The 20,104-nt window shown below is 33.7% G+C and overlaps 1 protein-coding gene across 1 annotated transcript; it reads left to right on the top strand.

Annotated features, from left to right (window-relative positions):
* Window positions 1-13,998: 13,998 nt before the first annotated feature.
* Window positions 13,999-18,613, top strand: LOC18609789 (fold protein). Its single transcript, XM_007045097.3, has 7 exons — window positions 13,999-14,183; window positions 15,492-15,754; window positions 15,920-15,972; window positions 16,108-16,186; window positions 16,266-16,404; window positions 17,432-17,545; window positions 18,086-18,613. Exons 2-7 carry the CDS (start codon window positions 15,588-15,590, stop codon window positions 18,275-18,277), a joined length of 744 nt encoding a protein of 247 aa, XP_007045159.2. The 5' UTR covers window positions 13,999-14,183; window positions 15,492-15,587; the 3' UTR covers window positions 18,278-18,613.
* The last annotated feature ends 1,491 nt before the right edge of the window (window positions 18,614-20,104 follow it).

Raw genomic sequence — 20,104 nt, 5'->3', positions numbered from 1 at the left:
AGATCAAACCTCCATTTAAGTCAAATTCTCAAGGATCAGGCCGGAGAAAGGTGAAAAATCATTACCATATCTGGGAGTGGACCCTTATTATATCTAGTAGGAGTAAGAAAATAATGTTGACCAGGAAGTCTGTCGTAAGTCCCAAGCCAGCCATGTTCTTCTCAGGAATTACTTAACCCCACTCCCCCTATTCCCAGCTTACATTCCCATTTTCTTACAGCATCTCTACAGTTTCAAAGAGATTGGCATCGTGCCCAAACCTAGGAGGATTTTTCTTAGTTATTACTCCCTTTCCGGACTTTTGTATATAACTGCAATTGTGAGTGGTTTGGTACACATGCTTCGGATCTCAAAATTGCATGGTTCAACATTAAAACACTGCAAGCGATAGGAGAATATAATTGCTAATTAGGCCCACTGAAGTTATTGTCTTGGCTGTCATCTTTCTGACACAAGATAAACGAATCCAAATTTGAATTTCATGAGGACATTGATTTCTCAAATTAGAACACCATTATCACGGGTAGGGATGTTTTTTTACTCTTTTCTTTATTATTATTTTTATCAAACTTCCCCGGAGTTGCTTAAGTCCAACTCCCAAACTTGACTGTATAATCCCCATTTTAGGGGCTGAGAACTGTTGGACCAAATTAAATTGGGTTCTTCACCATGGATATGGATTTGAGTTCAAGGCTTCAAGCAATAAGTAGGCAGATGGCAGATAGCAGAGGCTTATAATAATCAGATCAATGAATTAATAATGTTTTCCGTTTATGTGCAATGCCTTAATTTGTGTTTCTGTTTATTCTTTTAGCGGTCACCAGGAGGGAAAACTGTCACGGAGAGGAAATCATACTGGCATGTCAGTCGAGTAGTTGGCTCTCTAAGCTGTTCTGGCAGGGCAATAAAGGGCTAATTCTGAAGCATATGCTGGTACAACGAGGTGTCAAAGTAACTGATTTTTACGAATGCACAAGCCCCTATCACGTTTTGACTTTAGACTAGTATCCCGAATTCCTAGTTGCGTTATCAAAGTAGTACTATTTATCCATGGCCATGGGAAGAAGTGTATCGCGGGAAGCACCTACTGCATTTGCAATTAGTAATGATTCAAATTTACTGTACTGATTTACCCATCGGAATTAGCATGTACATGTTCTAGCATGTCAATCTGTTACAAACATGGAATCCTTATTATTTTACTATATAGTACTTATTTTTTTGTGCGTTAGTTTTTCTAAACATGCATGAATATTGGGTTTATCAGGGAAACCTGAATGTTGCCATGAAAGGTTTAATGAGAAAAGCTATGAGTAGTTAATAAACCAAAGACCTTCACATATTGAGAGAATAGGGCCACCACTTCTGGTTATAAAATATAAATACATCGTTTAGTCACTACACATGAAGATCCTAACAGCTGCCTACTTTCCAGTTTTAACAACTCTTAGCAAGTTCTGAGACGCACACAGGTATATAAATCTGTCCTGTCACTGAGTACTAAATTAACACGCTTTCCAGTTTCCATTTTGTATCGCCGTTAACAACAGTTCAATATTCTTGGTTTTTGTTTTTTCAAGCTTACTCTGTCAAAGGAAGTTTTTTCAAGAAAATGCATATATGTGCCAGTTTTGGTTCTCATTGTGAAGTCTTCCAGTGCATCTGTTTATGGTTCTTCAGTCGAAAGTGCAAAACCAGCTTGTTTTCTGACGTTAAAAAGCTGTGAGACACATTGAATAAAATACAGAGTTCTTGGTCAACCAGCTGAATTCCGATGCCTCGGATTTTAAAATAGTCCCCATGGACTTTACAGTAATGTTTTTGTTCTGTAATATTTGTTTTGTTTGATAGTGCATTGGTCAATATACAGAGCTGCCGCTTGACATATTTATATTTGAGCTAAGAAAAAGCAGATCTATGAGGGCCTACAGCCCAGCTCGGTTTCCATGGGGTTAGGACACATTCAACTTCAAGTAGTCTTAAATCGTTTTTTTTTTTATTTATTTAGAAAAGAGAGGATTTAAAGTTCAAACTCAGCTTTTGAACAGGAAATTCATACGCCCATTAAATGTTACTCTCTAAATACTTACAAGGAACCCTTAATAATAAATTTACAATAACTTATATATCTCTTGTGAATTCTAGTTAAGAAATGGAAATTAGCTAGCTCCTCGGATTCGCAAGTCTACTTGTCGAGAATTTATAACACCTTTTCAGCAAGCTAATAATTAAAGCAATCTTTTTTTAAAAAAAAAAAAAGTTTAAGCGAAGCTGCAGGTTGGTTTGGAGATGAGTGAAGCTACATGGTAAACAGCCACATCAAATCGATCATTGTCTACCGAACCTTTGATGACAAAGTATAATACTTGGCAACAGAAAGGGAACATTCTCGTCAATAACTTAGATCTTTCATGAAAAAGCTGAGTTAAAAATATCCCTTTGAAAAGAATCATGACAAAAAAAAGATTAATCAACCACCACTGCATGCAAACATCAAGGAGCAGCATGAATGCGACCTACATTGATTAACATTAATTCAAGGTGTTTGGGTGGTTGATATTGTGATAAATTTTTTAGCCATCCAGCTAAGTGTGCAACTTTTGTGGGACCTCCTTTCATTAGCCATGGTTTTCTATATTGGTGATAAAAATTAAAAACGGTGATAGCAATGCAAATAAGATAATTGGGTACCAGAATTTTAGGAAATGGGAAAAACCAAGGCAAGCTAGCAAGAAGAACTAGGGGGGTGGGTGGTAGCAATAAACAAGGGGTTTTATGGAAGTTGACCAAGAGAGAGAAGATGAGGTAGTTGCACTCTCATCAAGCCCTCTTTAACTCATTTAAATGCCCTCTATAATGGCCCCCAAGCAAACATTCATTTCATGGGGAATACTACTTTTTCGTTGCAGAAACTAGTAGCTTGCCTCCATATCTGCTTCTTCGCATACTCCCACAGAATCTTTTGAACTTATCAAAACCTAATACATTATAAGAAAGATCTCTCTTTTATCCAGCCACTTATAATAAGGTTGTTTTGTTTTTTTATGGGTTTAGTTGACAAAACTGATTCCAAGGAAGTTTCTATGGCTTCTTTATAGGTCTCTCCCCTTGAGAGCTTGAACTCTGCTTTGTCCACAGGTGACATATTGAAACAAAGTACTAATATTTAGTATTTAATTATTTTGTTCAGAGAGAGAGAGAGAGAGAGAGAGAGAGAGAGAGAGAGAGAGAGTTTCTTTTAATATATTGACTTGGAGTACCACAAAGGGCAATAAAGACATTCTATTAGTGCACCCCATCCCCAGGACGTGAAAATTGAGGAGCGCTCAAATGACTAGAATGCAAAAGTTTTTTTTGTATTTACTATTAAATTACACCTTATAATTTGTACCAATTAATATATGTTGGAAGGGTGCAGTGTCCTAAGTCTTGAGAAAGCGTGTTGGCCCAGCGAGACAGGCATCCTCATTGAGAAAAATGGACGCATTTAAGTCAATAAGCCAGGTGGCCGGGACTTCTAGGAATAATCAATCAAAAAGAGCCCCTCAGTCTCACTCCCCCCTGCAAACAATTAAGCCCTAGAGGGAGTCCCACTTCTCTCCTGACCTGAGTTTCTCTTACAAGCTACGTGGCCAACCTAGTAGCTGTCGGATCCTCTGGCACTCTCAGCATCATGTTGGAGAATATGCTAATTGATGATCAATAATTCAGAATCATATAAATTATATATACTTAACAAGTTAGATGACGAGGGTGATTTGTAATTAGTAGAATTCAGAATTTAAGATTATATATATGTCAATAAACCCACATGGCACACTTTATTAATTAGTACCATATATCAACTAAGATACAGTTTGGATTATCAAAACTGTAACCTACACCCTAGGCTGAAACCCCTAATTGTAGTATTTCTCAGTGTCAGAATGCCTCAGCTCCAACATGTTTCAACTTTTAGCTTAGCCTTTTTGAGGAATTAATATTGGTTTGCAGAGTGAAAAAAAATGCGTTTCGGTTGTCCCAGTTTTCATATGCACTCTTAAGATTAAATGATCCAATTAAAGCAAAAATTAGCCATTACGCGGAGCATGCATATGTTAGTTCAACTTTGGGGAGGGTTTTGCAAATTGAAGCTCTCCAATCCCATGACAGAAAGGAAGAGAAACAAGTGAAGTCGGAAGGGGGGGAACCTGCGCTATGGGCTGGCAGAACAAGGGCAAAGCAGATGACCGAAAGTAACTGCACCAATTTAATTCAAAAGACAATTGAATCTTCAGCATTAACAGAGCAGTACAGACGAAGAAAACACAACAAAAGAAACAAGAGCATTAACACTAGCCTTTCCCTGTCTTCCTTTTCTCATTCTCATAACCATTGCTAAAGCTACACTCCCCTATAACCTCATTAAACATCACTGAAAAGGCTAAAGCCAATGCTCTCATTCACAGTAATAATTCAAAAGGAAACAAAAATGAGCAACAAAAGCTGGTAACAGAAAAAAAGTTCTTCCAGTCATTTTCTTTCTTGAATTCTAGCATTAAAAACATGTAACTTACACAGTACAAAGGGCAAAAAAAAAGACCAAAAAATATCCTACCACCGGCTCCCTAGTTGTGAAGAGGATTAGGACCTGTATGAACTATCCTCTTATCATCTCCATATAGAGTGTCCGGATCACCTTCATTCCCCACAGAGCTTGATGGAGCATGAAAGGAAGCAGTGTCGAAAAACCGGGCTTTCCTTGGTGGAGACCTGAAATACTGATGGCCGGCTTCTTCATGAACAGCGAAATGCAAACCAAACTGAGAAAAAATAAAGATGATCCACAAGAAGAAAAGTGCAGCTCTAGCTACACTACATCTGCTTCTGCCCCCTCTTGTTTTGACTCCTGTAAAAATTGTCATTGCACCGAGTTCAATTGTGGTGGCGCGCAACTGGAAAAACAGCAGTGCTTTGGAGTTTTAGACTCTGAAAGAAAGGACCATAAAAGGCCAAATGGGATATCCTAACTTGCTCTATATAGTGTAAATGGGAGTGGGTTTTGAGTTAATTCCTGAATCTCAAAGCAGTAGCAGAAACTGGTTAGCTAATTGCTAAGCTAGCTCTCTTTTGAGTACGAGTTCTGTGTGAGAATTGGAGAAATTGAGAGAAAAACTTTTAAACTTTGGGTGCTTCCTTGTCTTATGGGTCTGGTCACATGATCTTGGCCCTTGATTCCTGGAACCTTCTTATATATATCTTACTTCCCTTCTGAATCTTTGGACTTTGGACCTTTTACTCTCTCACCACCACCCCCACTGCTCGCATTTTCTTTGCTATTAGGCATCAGTTTTATAGTTTTTTTTTTCTTTTTTTTTTTCATATATATATATATATATATTAATTCACTCATGCTGCTGGGAGAGGGTGTTGTGGGACTGTCCAGTATTAATAGCCGTTGTCTGCGGAATATATTCAAAATAGGTGTTAGATGAATTTATACAAAAAGCATTGGTAAAACAAAACTCGACGCTCTTGTAGTTGTACCAGTGCCACCGTTGCTTTTGTAACAGCAACTAGTTTTAATGTTCTATGGATTTCTGTTTACTTTCAAAGTTTCCTCTCTTATGATGACTGAAATACCCTTTCTGTTCATGTGCTTCCATTTCTTTATTGAGCTATATGGTTTGACTTGCCTGTGTCACCCAACTTAAGTGGCTTTCTTTTCCAATTTCACTTGCCTACACTGAGCAATGACGGCATGGTCATAGTTAAGCATAAAATCCTAGTATAAGAATTTCGGGTATGTAATTATGTAGATTCATATCTAATATAAGACAACCTAACATTAATGTCAAAGCAATCACGATCAGATAATTGGTAAGATAGATTGGCAGGTATCATTTTAAGATTCAATCATCTCGTTCCTTTTTTGGTGCAGTTGATTTAATTTTTTTTAATGGCATAAACCCCTCGATATTTGTCGGAGCTGGGAGTTACTAACCCCAAGCCCTAAAGGGAGTAGGTGAGCCAAGGGCCAGGTTCATATGCCATCCCACTCTTCTTGACCTAAAAAAATATCTGTTGAGCACAAATTTAATTTCTAAACAAGAGCTAATAAGAGTAAGTGACGTGTGCTAAACAATCACGAATATTTTTGCATGAGAATTGGGTATGGTAAAATTACGAATATATACTCTTATCCATGTTGTCTAAGCTCAGACAATACTTTTTGTTCGAATTTTATGGGATAGCTTAGGAATGGACAGCCTAGACTCATGGAATAAGTAACTGTTTTGACATGCCATAAGCTAGCTAGGTGTCCCCTTCATACAGTTATTACAAAAGCGTGTGATCATCACTCACATTCAATTCTCAAGAAAACGGCGAGATAAGGACTAGTCCCCAGCAACCTATAGCTGCCATGGCGACTGGGGAATGACAGCTAAAATCATTTTTGCTTCATCATCATCCAAAAATTCGACTGTGATGATTGCTTAATGCTGTCAAAGTTGGATCACATTTTTATGTCAACTGCTATTATATTAACATAGATAGAATGATAGATAGATGAATATGAACAGCATTTTTATCGGACTGTTCCTTCCGAGTTGGGAGTTATGACGGAGGATTCACCTTCTAGTATTTAACATCGTGTCCTTTTACTATTTAACTTTTACCCTTTCTTTGACAGTGGAATGAAACTATTTGCATGGGCAAGAATAGATATATGGGACTGTTCTCTGCAAGGTAAGTCTGTAACTATGATTAAGTTTGGTATATTGTTGAAAATGTAATTGTTAGAAATGTGATTACTGGGTATATGTTTGAAGAAAGATTCATTAAACTCGTACTCTAATTTAGGCTATGTATGACTTATAGGTATATGTCTACCCTATATGTAAATCAAATCACCTAATCAACTAAGTGCATTTGATTATACGTTATTCTATTCAAGATCTACCTAAATATCCTTCGTCAAGATTTAACTTAAGTTTTCAATTCAATCCAATTAGTAATCAAGTAATTAGACGCATTAAGAACAAAATAAAATAAACAACTTAAACTCATTAAACATGAGTAAAAGAGAGATAAACAAATCAAACTACATATTGAGTTCAGTCATAATCTTAGATAAATGAATTAGTTTTCCATCAATTTACACATCATCATCAAATTAAAGTTAATCATCAAAACAAAAACCAAGAAAATAAAATAACAACAAAAAAATAAAAGGAACCCAAGAGTTGAATTCTTGATGTCCAAATCTTTTTGAATTCTTCAATTTCTTCTTTAGCACCAATAAGACTTTTCGTTGATAATTTTGCGACTTGATTTTCAACTCTCAATCTGGTGTTTCATTCTCTACTAAAAGTACTTCGAAATGTTGTTTTTATAGGGCTTTAAAGTTAAGCCAAGTTGGGTGAAGAAAGAAATCAATTTCAATCAGGATTTCCTCATCAGATTACGCGGGCTGCGGCCTACTTCCTCCAAAGCCTCGACCTTGACCATTTAAATAGCAGATATCGTAATTGTTCTAAGACACCTGCAGTGCTCTAAATTCGATAAGATTTTTTACCACTTTCTAGGTTGAACTGGGTAAAGTGGTAAACATGAAAGTTGTATCTTTTTCTCTTAACTTTTCAATGATCAAGAATCACTTCATTTAGAACTCTGTAGAGAGAGTTATGGCCAAAATATCAAAACATATGTAGTAAAGGTATACACCTTGAAATTGCTCTTCTACTTCCATTAAAATTCTTCTTTCATCAAACATCTACAAAAGTACAAATAAATCAATAATAACCTATCTTAATCATATTAACACCAAATTAAGCATAAAATTAACTAAGATTAGATTGACTCACCTAAATTAGTTAATTTAAAATAATTAAATAAAACTTACTAATTTCTATGCATCACTACAAGAACTAAGTTAAATTACTATCAAAATTAAATCCAAATAACTTTATATCAGAGAGTTATCAAATACGCAATTATCCAATGCTTGCAATAAGTCCTCAAACTCTTAACGCTCCACGGCATGTATGTGTGCAGGATTTGTAGCGCTCACATTACCTTGAACCAAGGTATTTAAGTGTGATGTGGTCTAGTCACCAATTGATGGTTCCTCTGTCTTTGTTCTTCTTCTTTCTTTCCCAAAATTTGTGGCTTTGATTCAAAATAAATTTCTCTTTTCCTTGTGGCCTTCAAGGTTTAGGGAAACTTACCTTAAAACCTAACTTAACAAAAATTTGGGGCTTCACAATATTGTAGATTCCTTAATGTTTGTTAGCCCTAACCTACCCTTTGGATGTGCGATAGGCTTGAAATTTCCCTAAAACAATGGTAATGTCATTCTTACCTAGCTTTGAAAGGCATTGCTATGATAAGGAATGTCAAAACACAACAGGGTTTTGATTGTAGTACCTAACTTTGGGAAGCATTACTCTGATACCAACTTTTTCTTGAAAAGTTACGCAAATGTATCTAGCTTCAGGAAGCATTACTCTAATATTAACTATCACAGCCCTTAAACTTTAGCCAAGATTCGCACAGCCTTTAAGGCTTAGGGATAGAAAATCTAAGCAAACGTAACTCAAAATGTTACACAAAAATGCGGAAGCAAATATAATTGAACTTGAGGAAAAGAATTTGAGGAAAAGTAATTATATTATTCCCAAGAGAAAACAAATATCTAATATTCTAAGCAAATAACCTATGAATGCTAGAATGCTTGAATTCCTATTACCACTTGAGCAATTGACTCAGATGCCCTAGAACTTATGCTTAAGGGTCCCATTTATAATAGATTTTCCCTAATCCTAAAACAATTCTACTTCTAGTAGTCTAGTACAACTAAATTAGGTGACAAAAGATTAAAGTAAATAAATATTCTATGACTATCTAAAGTCCTAGTGCAAATAAAATAAATAATTACACAAGAACCTTACACAAATTCCCTTATATAATACTCTATTCAACCCTAGGTTCTTCATGCGAACTTCCTGTGCCGTTGGGCCCATAGTCCTGCAAGACTGGGTGGCTTGGTATGTCTATGGTCCATTGATTGTCGGTGGGGCTCCAATCGATGTTGGCCCAAGGTCGACTTCTGATCTTGGGAGGTGTGAGACATTTATTTGTGCTGCTGTCCCTACTAGTCTTGTAGGTTGTGCATGTCATGGTTTTACGGCCCATGATAAGTTGGCTAGGCTACCATGCCAAGCATGGCCGCAAGGTTAAAATTTTCTTCACTTTTTCCTTTTTTCTTTTTTTATTATTTATTGTTATTTTTTTTTTGGATTTTTGAATGGAATTGGGGGCCTTTAGCTTGACGAACTAAGAGGCCCATTTAAAAGAAAGTAAGGCTTCTTTTAGCTTTAACCCAATAAAAAGCCCAAAAGAAAATTGAACCCAATAATAACTTAATAGTGAGATAAACGAAATAAAGATAAGGTCGAACACAAAATGGTGTCTACAATGCTTTCTTTCTGTGTTTTTTCCTTTACTTACATTTCAAGTAGAATTAGAATTCTCTTAGGTTTAGGAAGGGTTATCTCTATATATAGCCCATTTATGTTTCATTGTAAGGTACCAAGTTGCAAACTAAGCTAATTAGAAAGCTATCAAGCAATTTGTTTAGGTCTAAGGAATAATATACTTATTGTTTCTCCTAATTCTTTTCTTCAATTGTCTCGCGCTTTTGTATTATTACGATTGAAGAAAGAAATTGGGAGAAATAGTAAGCATATCATTCTTCAAAGAAAACAAAATAGCTAAGACTTAGGCAAATTGTTTGATAACTTTCTAATTAGCTTGGTTGGTAACTTGATGCCTTACAATGAAATAAAAATGGACTATTTATAGTGATAACTTTTTCTAAACTTAAGAGAATTCTAATCCTACTTGAAGTGTAAGTAAAGTAAATAACAATGAAAGAAAGTATAAATAAGGTAAATGTTCTATGCCTAATAGAACACAACTAGCCAAAAATTCTAGACTAACTTAGCCACAACTTTTGTTGACAACATTGCACAAGAATTCTAACCCTAGTAAATTACTGTCCAACATTGGTGACGTGTAGTGCATTCGAAAACTCCCAATTATCGCTGGTTCAATGATGTCTGTTGTTGGTCCGATATTCCTATCGAGCTAGACAAGTCATGGATTCATGGTCCTTGAAACCAAGGGTTTAGTGGATAAACCGCACTAGGCCTTTTTCCTTTTCAATTGGTTTATTCAATAGCCACACTTTTTGACTTTCTTACCTTATTACGCTTTTTTCCATTTATTTTATAATAACCTTTTATGTTTTCTTTTTCTTTTTTGTAATAATTTTTTTAAATTATTTTATTATATTTCTTTCATATAATAAATATAATAAATTTATCACCACTTTTGACAAGAGTGTTATTATTTAGTCAAAATGCTTAGGAAGTCTTTGTACTAGGGTATTTTCTTCAATTTAGTCTATTTACTTAAAATCGTAACATTTTAGTCTTTTAATTTTAAGAATTGCTTCAATTTAATTTCTCTAACAATTTTCGTTTAAATTTATCGTTACGATGCTGACGTCAACGCTGACGTGGCGTTGACGTAGCTCCTAATGTTGACGTAGCAATGCCACGTTAGCACGTCAGGGTGAAGTGGCACTGCTACGTAACTCTTTTAAGTTCAAATGCTGACGTGGCACTACCACATCAGCATCTGGTCCCAAGGTGCCACATGGCACATCATGATATTGACACGTGGCACTATTATTATTCAAAACAAGCATGTTTTTACTATAGTTCAAACTCAAAACCTCTAGTAAGTATGTTAAAGCCTTTACCACCATACCCAAACCTTAACTTGTAATTATTATTTGCTTGTTTTTTATTTCTTCTTTTCTTTCTTTTTTTTTTCTTTCTTTCCTCAAAACTACATCGTTTTGAAGTATTTTTACACTTTCAAAAACCCTTTGAAGCCTTCTTCTCTAAAAAAGAAGACTCCAAAACGATGTAGTTTTAAGAAAAAAAAAAAGAAAAAATAAGAAAGCAAAAAAAGAAAAGAAAAGAAGAAATAAGAAACAAGCAAGTAGAATTTTGGGTATAGTGGTAAAGGCTTTAGCATACTTGATAAAGGTCATGAGTTCGAGTCACAACAAGAGCATGTTTTGTTTTGAATAATAATAATGCCACGTGTCAACCTCTTAATATGCCACATGGTAACCTTTTGTTGTGCCATGTGGCATCTTGAGGACCAAAATGTTGACGCCACGTTAACATGTCAAGTCAAAGTGTGATGTGGCAATGCCACATCATTTTTGATGATGTGGTAGTGCCACATCACCCTAACACGCTGACATGGCACTACCATGTAAGCATTAGGTGCTATGTTAGTGTTATGTCAGCACTGACGTCAGTATCGTAACGATAAATTGAAACAACAAATGTTAGAGGGACTAAATTGAAGCAATTTTCAAAATTAAAAGACTAAAATGTTACAATTTTGAGTAGAGGGACTAAATTGAAAAAAATACCTTAATTCAAGGACTTCCCAAGTATTTTAACCATTGTTTATATGCAGTTGCAATGTAGTTGATAAAATTTTTTAATTCTTATAATATTAAATTACTTCTAAATTGAAAAAAATTCAATTATTTGTATTTTAGAGTTTATGTTTTGGAAACTTTTATATTTATATATACAAATTTATTATTTAAATACATATTAAAAATAAGGGTAATATACGCTCACCTCCTTAACTTTTGATCATAATTCCAAACAAGTCCATTTGCTCTCGAAGTGAACACTCCGTTTCAAAAATATAAACATCGTTAACAGAAATAATAAAATAACTAAAATACCTTTTCTTCTTTCTCTCATTTTTTTCTCTCAAATAATGTGGCTAACCGACCACCCCACTACAGGTGCTTCCCAAGGATGGGAGTACCGATCAAGTGCTCCCCAAGGGAGGGGAGCACCCCAGAGAAAGGAGCACTGATCAGTGCTCCTTTTGTTAAATATATATATATATATATAATAGTAATTTTTAAAATTAATAAAAGATAAAATTGTCTTTCAATATTGCTACGTCATCAAATAAACGAAAATACTAATAGTTGACTAACGACTGGACGTATATGTCTAGCGAAAGATATTTTTTGGGACAGAGTATTCATTTTAAAAACTAATGAACCTACTTGAAATTATAACTAAAAGTTAGGGGGTATTCATTATGCATCGCACATAACCATAAATGTCATTATATGTAAAAGTAAATATTTCAAACATAATCAAATAAATCTGAAATAATAAATTAATTAATAACTAAACAATAAATAAACCATTCAACATATCGTCGGAGAAAATTCAAAATAAAACTAAAAAAAAACTGAATAAAATGGAACTTGAACCTGGGATCTGTTTGACTCTGTCTCACCCCTGAGGTTATTGTCATTGACAAAAGAAAAGGAAGTATCAATTGTTGGCAATGAATCAAAGGCTGAGGAAATCAGGCCCAATGGTAGGTTAAAAGTGGGCCTCATAGGCCATATATCCAGGCCAAGGAGGGTTCAGACTTTTAGGGTGTCCCCGTTTATTCAAAGCTCCAGTTTAGGCCTACCAACTTTCTTTCTCAGCCCATTTAATTATCACAAGCCCATTGCAAGATATTCTTTCACCCTTAATCTTGATACTATTTAATAAAAAAAAGTTATTCTCAACATTTATCCCTAATTAGAGAATTTGAGTAACTTATCTACTTCCAAATTTTGAAAACTATAAAAGATGATAAACCCTCATTTTTGGAATGATTGTTGAGGTGAAAGAGATAAAATTTTCACCATAATCTCATCAAATAACTATTACTGTACATTAGCATTTTTTAAAATTTCTTAATTTTTAAATTTCTTTTAAAAATTCAGATAAACCTTTCACATAAGTTAAAAAATTTAAAATTAAACACTTTATTTTTGCTTTAATTATTAAAAAAAAAACTCTTTTATAAACTACTTAGACATGTCAAGAGGTAAAATCCAAAAAGCTCTCTCAAAATACTTCAAGATAACACTTTGGTTCCTCCTATTTTAAAATGATATTTTTGATTCCTTGACTGTTAATACATTTAGTCAACAGGTAAAAATAATTAAACCTAATACAACATAAATATTTTAAGATATAAATATCTTTTATATTATTTTTATAATTTAAGGATATTTTCTTTTGAACAAAAATGCTCATTCTCCCTTTAAAAACTTTAATCAGAAAAAAAAACGTAAAACATTTTTATTTGAAGGATTGGAAATTTAAAATCGTATTTACCTTAAAACCACAAACTTTTTTCTTAGGGTAAAGCTTATTGTCATCAAATTCTTTATTTTTCCAACCGTTTAAGATTTTTTTTATTGAAAAAAATATATTACAAAAGTAAATTTTTTATTTAATGATGGATATTTCAAATTTGATGGTGTCAGGTTAAAAAATTAACTTTTTACTTGTAATTACTAATTTTATTGAAATAATTTTGCTCAAAATTGTTTTTTGGAATTAGGGTTTAAGTTGACATAAAAAATTTTGACTTACTAAGTATATAAAAGATTTTAAGTTTTTTTATTCTATATCAAATATTGAATTTTATTAAGTATCAAAATAAAATAAATTACTGTATTTAAAAATCTCGTTTTAAAATTTTGTGAAATTTTACTTTTTTTTTGTTAAATATTAAATTTTATTTATATCAAAATAAATTTTATTAAGTTTTGGAGGAGAACATAACAGTTTTTTTAATAAAGTATTTATATTTTAAAATATTTATATAATATTAATTATAGTTTTTTTTTTTATTAACTAACAATGTTAATAATTAAAAAATAAAAAATATTATTTGAAAATAAGAAGATGAAAGTGTTCTTTTTGAAATGTTTTTAGAGATTTTTTTAATTTTACCCGCACGTCAAGCGCATACAAGTTGCACACGGGAAGCGAGTATAGGTGACGTATATTGACTGGGCAAGGGGAATATGCGGACGGTCAAATGAAGAAGATTCGTGAGTCATGCGCATCTCCCCCTGCCCGATGCTGTTTTTCTTGTTGCCTTGAGGCAACTCCCCTTCTAACTGAAAATCAAACTAAACTCCTCTTCCTTCCTTCCTTCCTGCCTTGCCTCTTCTATAAATATTATTATATCCTCCCTTCACTTCTCTGCTCGCCACATCTTTCCAGGTTTATATTTGTTTATCTATATTTTACATCTATCCATCTCTCTTTCTGAAAAATGCATCTAGTTATTAAGCTTTTTGAAATATGTCTGCTGGAGTCATTGCTTTAGTCTCCAAAATGTTCTGTTAATTTCCGTTTTCTTGATGTGGAGTTGCTATTTTTGCTTGTATTTTCAGAACCCATTTTCGAGTTTGTGTCTTTTATGCTTGAAAATTCTTGGATTAAGGAGAAGATTTTTGAATGATTTGTTTTGGTTTTTAGACTTGAGCTTCCTTTCATGGGACTGTTGATGTCGAATTTGTTGGACAAAAATTTTGCTTAGGTATCTGAGTGGCTTTACTTCAGGCTCTGTGGAGTGTGGTCAATATTGAACATCTTGGGTTAATAAATAAAGATATTTTCTTTGCCATGACCTTTTATATGAGCTCAGCCTTATTTCAGTAGGAGTAATCTGCTACTAGTAATGAGTGTTTTTTTAATCAGAATATGCTTGGGTGTATATTTTAGCCATAGGGAGACATTATCATTCTTTTCTCGCTGTTTAAAAAGAAATTGGGGTAGTTGTCTTGTTTCAGTTGAAATCATTTAACTCAATAAAAGTGTGAAACTAGCCTCTAAGGTGTCATTAGTTCTAGTTGGTCAATTCCAGGACAGCCTTAATCGGTATTCATAAGCTTTCCTTTCCTTTTTTACGCATATACCCTAAAAGTTAGCTCTTGTGACCAGACACAGTTGTATTTTGATTTCTAAAATTTTATAGGTAGATAGAGCACAACCAGTGAGGTGTTCGTATTTGGATTTATGCAATGACTGAGGCTAATCATGCTTCGATTGGTTAAAGACATATATCTTAGGAGTAGATTTCCAAACCATGAAACGCAGTGCAAAATATGCAAATCAATATTTCATTTGTTGTGTTACTTTGGTGTTTTGATTGCTATTCTGGGTGGAATTCTTAATGATGCTCTAATAGGTTCATAGATTGAAGTTGTTGATCGAATGTTTGCTTTTATTTCTGAATGAAGGCCATATGACAAATAGGTGCTGCTTTTTTTTAAGGGCTATTGTATCTGGAGCTGGGATACAATATCTTCGTCATTTGTTTTAGAGGATATTTGTGTAATTAATCTTCCCTTGATGTTCAATGAACTATTTTCCATCCAACTAGATCTCCCAATAATTTATAGGACATTGTAAATTTTCCAAAATAGTGTTTGGTAGAAGCCTTATCCTATGCTTAATTTATTGCCAATGTGATTTCACCAATATTTCTGCTTAATTCTAACATTGCTGCTTTTTCATTCTACATAGATTAAGCATAGAAGTTGCTCCTTGCACTCTTCTTCCAACGGTTGCCAGCAAGTTCTTGCTGGCAGGTAAACCGTTTTGCGCACACTTTTGAAGATTATGTGTTCCCAAAGGGCATTGAAACCTAGTAAAGCCTTAGAGGATGTACATGGGGTGCAAGTAGTTTCTCATTCACCATTTGCATTGGAGGAGATTAACCAACATGGGGACTTCCAGCACACTCATGATAAATCATTTATTACAGCAAATCAACCACTACTGATTCAGTAAGTTAAAAAAAAAACTTATCCATCAAAACTTCTTGTTCAAAATATTGGTTGCTAGTGTTGATCTTTTTAAATACTATCTATCAATTATTTGTGGCTAGTCTCGTGCATATACTATTGTTGCCTGTGACCCGCCATAACATACTGCTTACACATGTTTTTCAGAGTATGGCAGCAGAGACCAGCTTGTTTAAGGCCTGTAAGATGTTGTATGCAAGGTATGGTAATAAGTAATAACGGTCTTCATTTTCTTGTGGTCTCTCTCTTGTTTTGTGTTTCTTTTTGTGTGTCTCAGCTCTCCATTCTGTTATGTAACATTCTTTGTCTATGCTTATCTTTTAAAACTTTCTTAGGGGACCAGAATCTTCTAGAGACAGTTGCCAATGTGTTAACATCACTTCCTTTTATTGCTCTTGGGATCCAGGCCCCAAGGTAACGTTCTCTTTAATTTGCTTAATAAACAAGATATCATTAACCATGTTTTGTTAATTCTTTGTTTACTTGGATGTAGGAAAAATTTGAACACTAAGCTGTATGCTAATTCACTCATTGGAGTTGGAGTTACATCTACTTTGTATCATTCTTCTAGAGGAAAGCTGAGGAAGTATTTAAGGTGGGCTGATTATACAATGATAGCCACAGCAACAGTGGTAAGTTCAAAATGATTTATAACTTTTTTAAAAATAATACTCTGGCAATGTAAATATACCACCTCAACATCTCACATTTTAGTGATGTGGCATATCACACTTACATGTGAACCTCAACAAATCTCTCCCTTTCACTTGTGAGTTGTGATCAGCTTCCCGTGCAAGCTAACCGTGCTATTTTTCTTAATTATCAATGCATTTTTGGATTAGCACTCAACCTCCATTTGCCTCCCTACATTCTGGTTGTCCACAACGCACCACTTTTTGCATTCTTTCCAAGCTGCTCATGCACCTTAGGCCCTGCATTCAACCAAAGGTTGTCCTAGTGCACCGCTTTCTTGCTTTTTTCATAAATACGTCATCACCATATTTTCCTCACCCTAGTCGAGCCTTTGGCTCTGATACAAATTTGTCGGAACAACCAACCCAAACAAGTCTATATTACATCAAGTAAATTCATCAAAAAATTAACCAAACATGCACAAGAATAATATGCTAAAATAACAACCAATGGAAACATCGGGATTTACTTGATACAGCTCAAGCCTGCATCCATGGGCAGAGACGTAAGAAATTTCCCATTGTCTCTGCCCATGAATGTAGGCTTTGTGCCAAATCACTTATATCCCAGTGTTTTTTTATTGTTACTTTTGCATATTATTTCTTGTGCATGTTTGATTATTTTTCTGATGAATTTATTTGCTGTCATATTAATTTGCTTGGGTCAGTTGTTCCTACAATTATCAACAAGCATAAATTTTGAAAATATGGCGAACTTTTATAATCCTCACACAGGTTGTGTTGGTATCTAATAACCTGAATAAGATGCTTCTGTTTAGATACTTGTTTATGTTACTGACTTTATTGATGCTTTACACAAATATATGTTTAAGCATTGTTCATATGCTCTATCTGTAGACTTGATTGAGAACACAATGCTACCTGCTGAAACTTTTCTTCTACAGTTCTACATTTTTAAATTGCTCACTTAGGTTCAAAATTTTAAAACTAAAAATCCTTTGTGCAGTGTCTATCAAGAGCCCTTAGAAATGAGAACCCAAAGTTACTGATGGCAGCATCTGCTTTACTTCTACCTGTCCAGCCTCTGATGGTTTCAGCTGTTCACACTGGAATGATGGAGGTAACTCACTGGTTATTTCCTTGGACTTTAATAAATGAACAGCAACCTAGGATTCCTATTATTTTTTCCATTGTAAACATATTGCAATTGATTAGATGGGGTCAAAAGAGCTATCAAATTTCTAATGTTTATTGCTAACTTCTCCATATTTATTCTCCTTCATGTATAAAATATATATTTGAAAGGGCAATATAAGTTATTCCTTGATGCATTGGAGTTCAAAATGCAACTGGTTGGTTGTTATCAAATAAGCTCTTTGGCATCACATAATTTACTTCCATGATGGAATTAAATTAAGCTTCGAAGTTAATTGTCAAAATTTGAATTAAGCATTTTGGGTTTTCAGTGGAAGCGTACCCAGTGTTAAAACTACATTCATGTGGATAATAATTCCAGGCACTATATGTGTGAACTTCTTGTTGTCTGAATCTTTGATTCCCCAATCATGGTGCCAGCTTGACAATATAATTGATAAAATTACATTCTAGGCTCAAACTGTTTGTATACTGAAACATTTTCCTTGCCATTCATCCATTCCAGGTAGCATTTGCAAAAAGAGCATTAAAAGATCCAGAACTAAGAATGGTTCACAATGTGCACAAGATGTCATCAATGCTGGGAGGTGTTCTTTTCATTGCAGATGATGTGTTTCCTAGTACTCCTTTCCTGCATGCTGCATGGCATCTTGCCGCAGCTGTTGGTGTTGGCACGTGTAATAAGCTTCTTGAGTAGCGTATATATCTCAGGTCAATCCCTATATCTCTGATTCATTCCTTACTATTCATTTATCCTGAGAGCTGGGAGAACAAATTTGCTTTGTTCGATCAGGCATAAAATAAGGTAGAATGTAGAATTTTTGTCTTCGATCAGCATGACATGCTGCATTATTGAACCTTGACCCAAAATGGGTCCTTTTATTTTTCTTTTTTTATTATTATTAATTATTTCCCTAAATCAGATGTAGTATGATGTATATTCATTATGTCAACCAATGTAGTAGATAGGTAAAACCAGGGATGTAATTGACTCTTGCCAAAAATCTTTATCCATTTGGATGTTCATGGACAATTATGAGAGGTATCTCCATTTCTGGTTTTTTCTTCTTTCTTTTCTTTTTTTTTCATTAAAATGAAATTTTGACATCTGGGATGCATGAGGTAATAAAAGTTGGTAAATTCGCAAAATAAATATTTTTATTCTTCTTTATAATAATATTTTAATCTCTTTTTCAATTCTTTTATACTCGCTTACTTATTAATTACTATATTTCTCATATGAACTATAATGTCACGTGGGGATAAAAAGTTTCAAATATATTGGTAACTCTTTTTAAGGCAATATACTCAAAAAGATACTTTATTCATATGCTTCCAATGTAGTAATATTAGACATAGAGAAGATAATTCCAACAAAACAAATACTAATAATCTAATAAATATATTATGTTTGAGTAAGCAACAATGATCTTAAAAGGTTTACTAAATGATATGAACCGAAAGGGAAAAAAAATTTACAAAACAATAGCAGAAAAGATGTGTTAACAAATAAAAAAAATAGGGTAATCAAATACGTAGAAGGATATAATACAAAAAGAAGATAAAGCTAAGATAAAGTTAACAAATAAAAAAACAGGAATTTAAAACCCCATCATCAGTATCTTTAAACATTTTTTTAACAAACAATGAACCTATACTTTGTTTTGATAGAGAGAAAGAGAAAGAATGGTAAATTTTGTTGTGTACATTGATACTATTAAACAATCAAGACTACAATGTTTTATCATATCATAGACAAATACTAAATTCTTTTTTTTTAGGTATAAATATCTAAATTCTTGACTAACGAAACCATTAAATATCATAATTTTTTTTATCTGCGAACTCATTATTGAATATCTTGAATCTACCTTGAAGTTGTTAGACCAATAAGTGTCGAAGAAAAATACGTTTGATGAAGAAAGTTCATACTTTTGAGTAAATTCGTATCTTTAATAATATATGTACACATAAATTTTGCATCAAATATTTAAAAATTTAGAGACATGAATTTACAATTGCTGGATTTTTTTACCAGAAAAAAATCCTCTTTATTAATTTCTTTAATCTTCGCTTCAACGAATGAACAATTTGAAACCTTTCTTCAAAGGCCTTGACTTGACGAACAATTTGGAGATTTCGTTTAAAGAATCTTATGACCTTAACTTGAACGAACAATTTGGAAACCTTTCTTTAAAGGCCTTAACTTAATCTTGAATGAAAAATTTGGATATTTCGTTTCAAGGATCTTATGACTTGAACTTGAACGAACAATTTGGAGACTTCGTTTCAATGGTCTTATGACTTGATCTTGAACGAATGATTTGAAGACTTTGCTTCGAGGATCTTGTGACTTGTTCTTAAACTTCTAACTTTCTTCAAGGGTCTTGTAACTTGTTCTTGAATGAACAATTTGGAGACTTCGATTTAGGGGTCTTGACTTGATCTTGAATGAACAATTTGGAGACTTCGCTTTAAGAGTCTTGCAACTTATTCTTGAACTTACGATTTGGAGACTGAATCG

This window comes from Theobroma cacao, chromosome 2, assembly GCF_053813885.1.
Source record: "Theobroma cacao isolate CCN51 chromosome 2, ASM5381388v1, whole genome shotgun sequence".
In the NCBI taxonomy this organism is placed as follows: Eukaryota; Viridiplantae; Streptophyta; class Magnoliopsida; order Malvales; family Malvaceae; genus Theobroma; species Theobroma cacao.
This window is presented reverse-complemented; position numbering and strand designations above follow the sequence as displayed.

Coding starts and splice junctions, on each gene's coding strand:
- LOC18609789 (XM_007045097.3), top strand. CDS start 15,588: ATGTGTTCCCAAAGGGCATTGAAACCTAGTAAAGCCTTAGAGGATGTA. Junction 15,755..15,919: donor AATCAACCACTACTGATTCA/GTAAGTTAAAAA, acceptor CATGTTTTTCAG/AGTATGGCAGCAGAGACCAG. Junction 17,546..18,085: donor TTCACACTGGAATGATGGAG/GTAACTCACTGG, acceptor CATCCATTCCAG/GTAGCATTTGCAAAAAGAGC.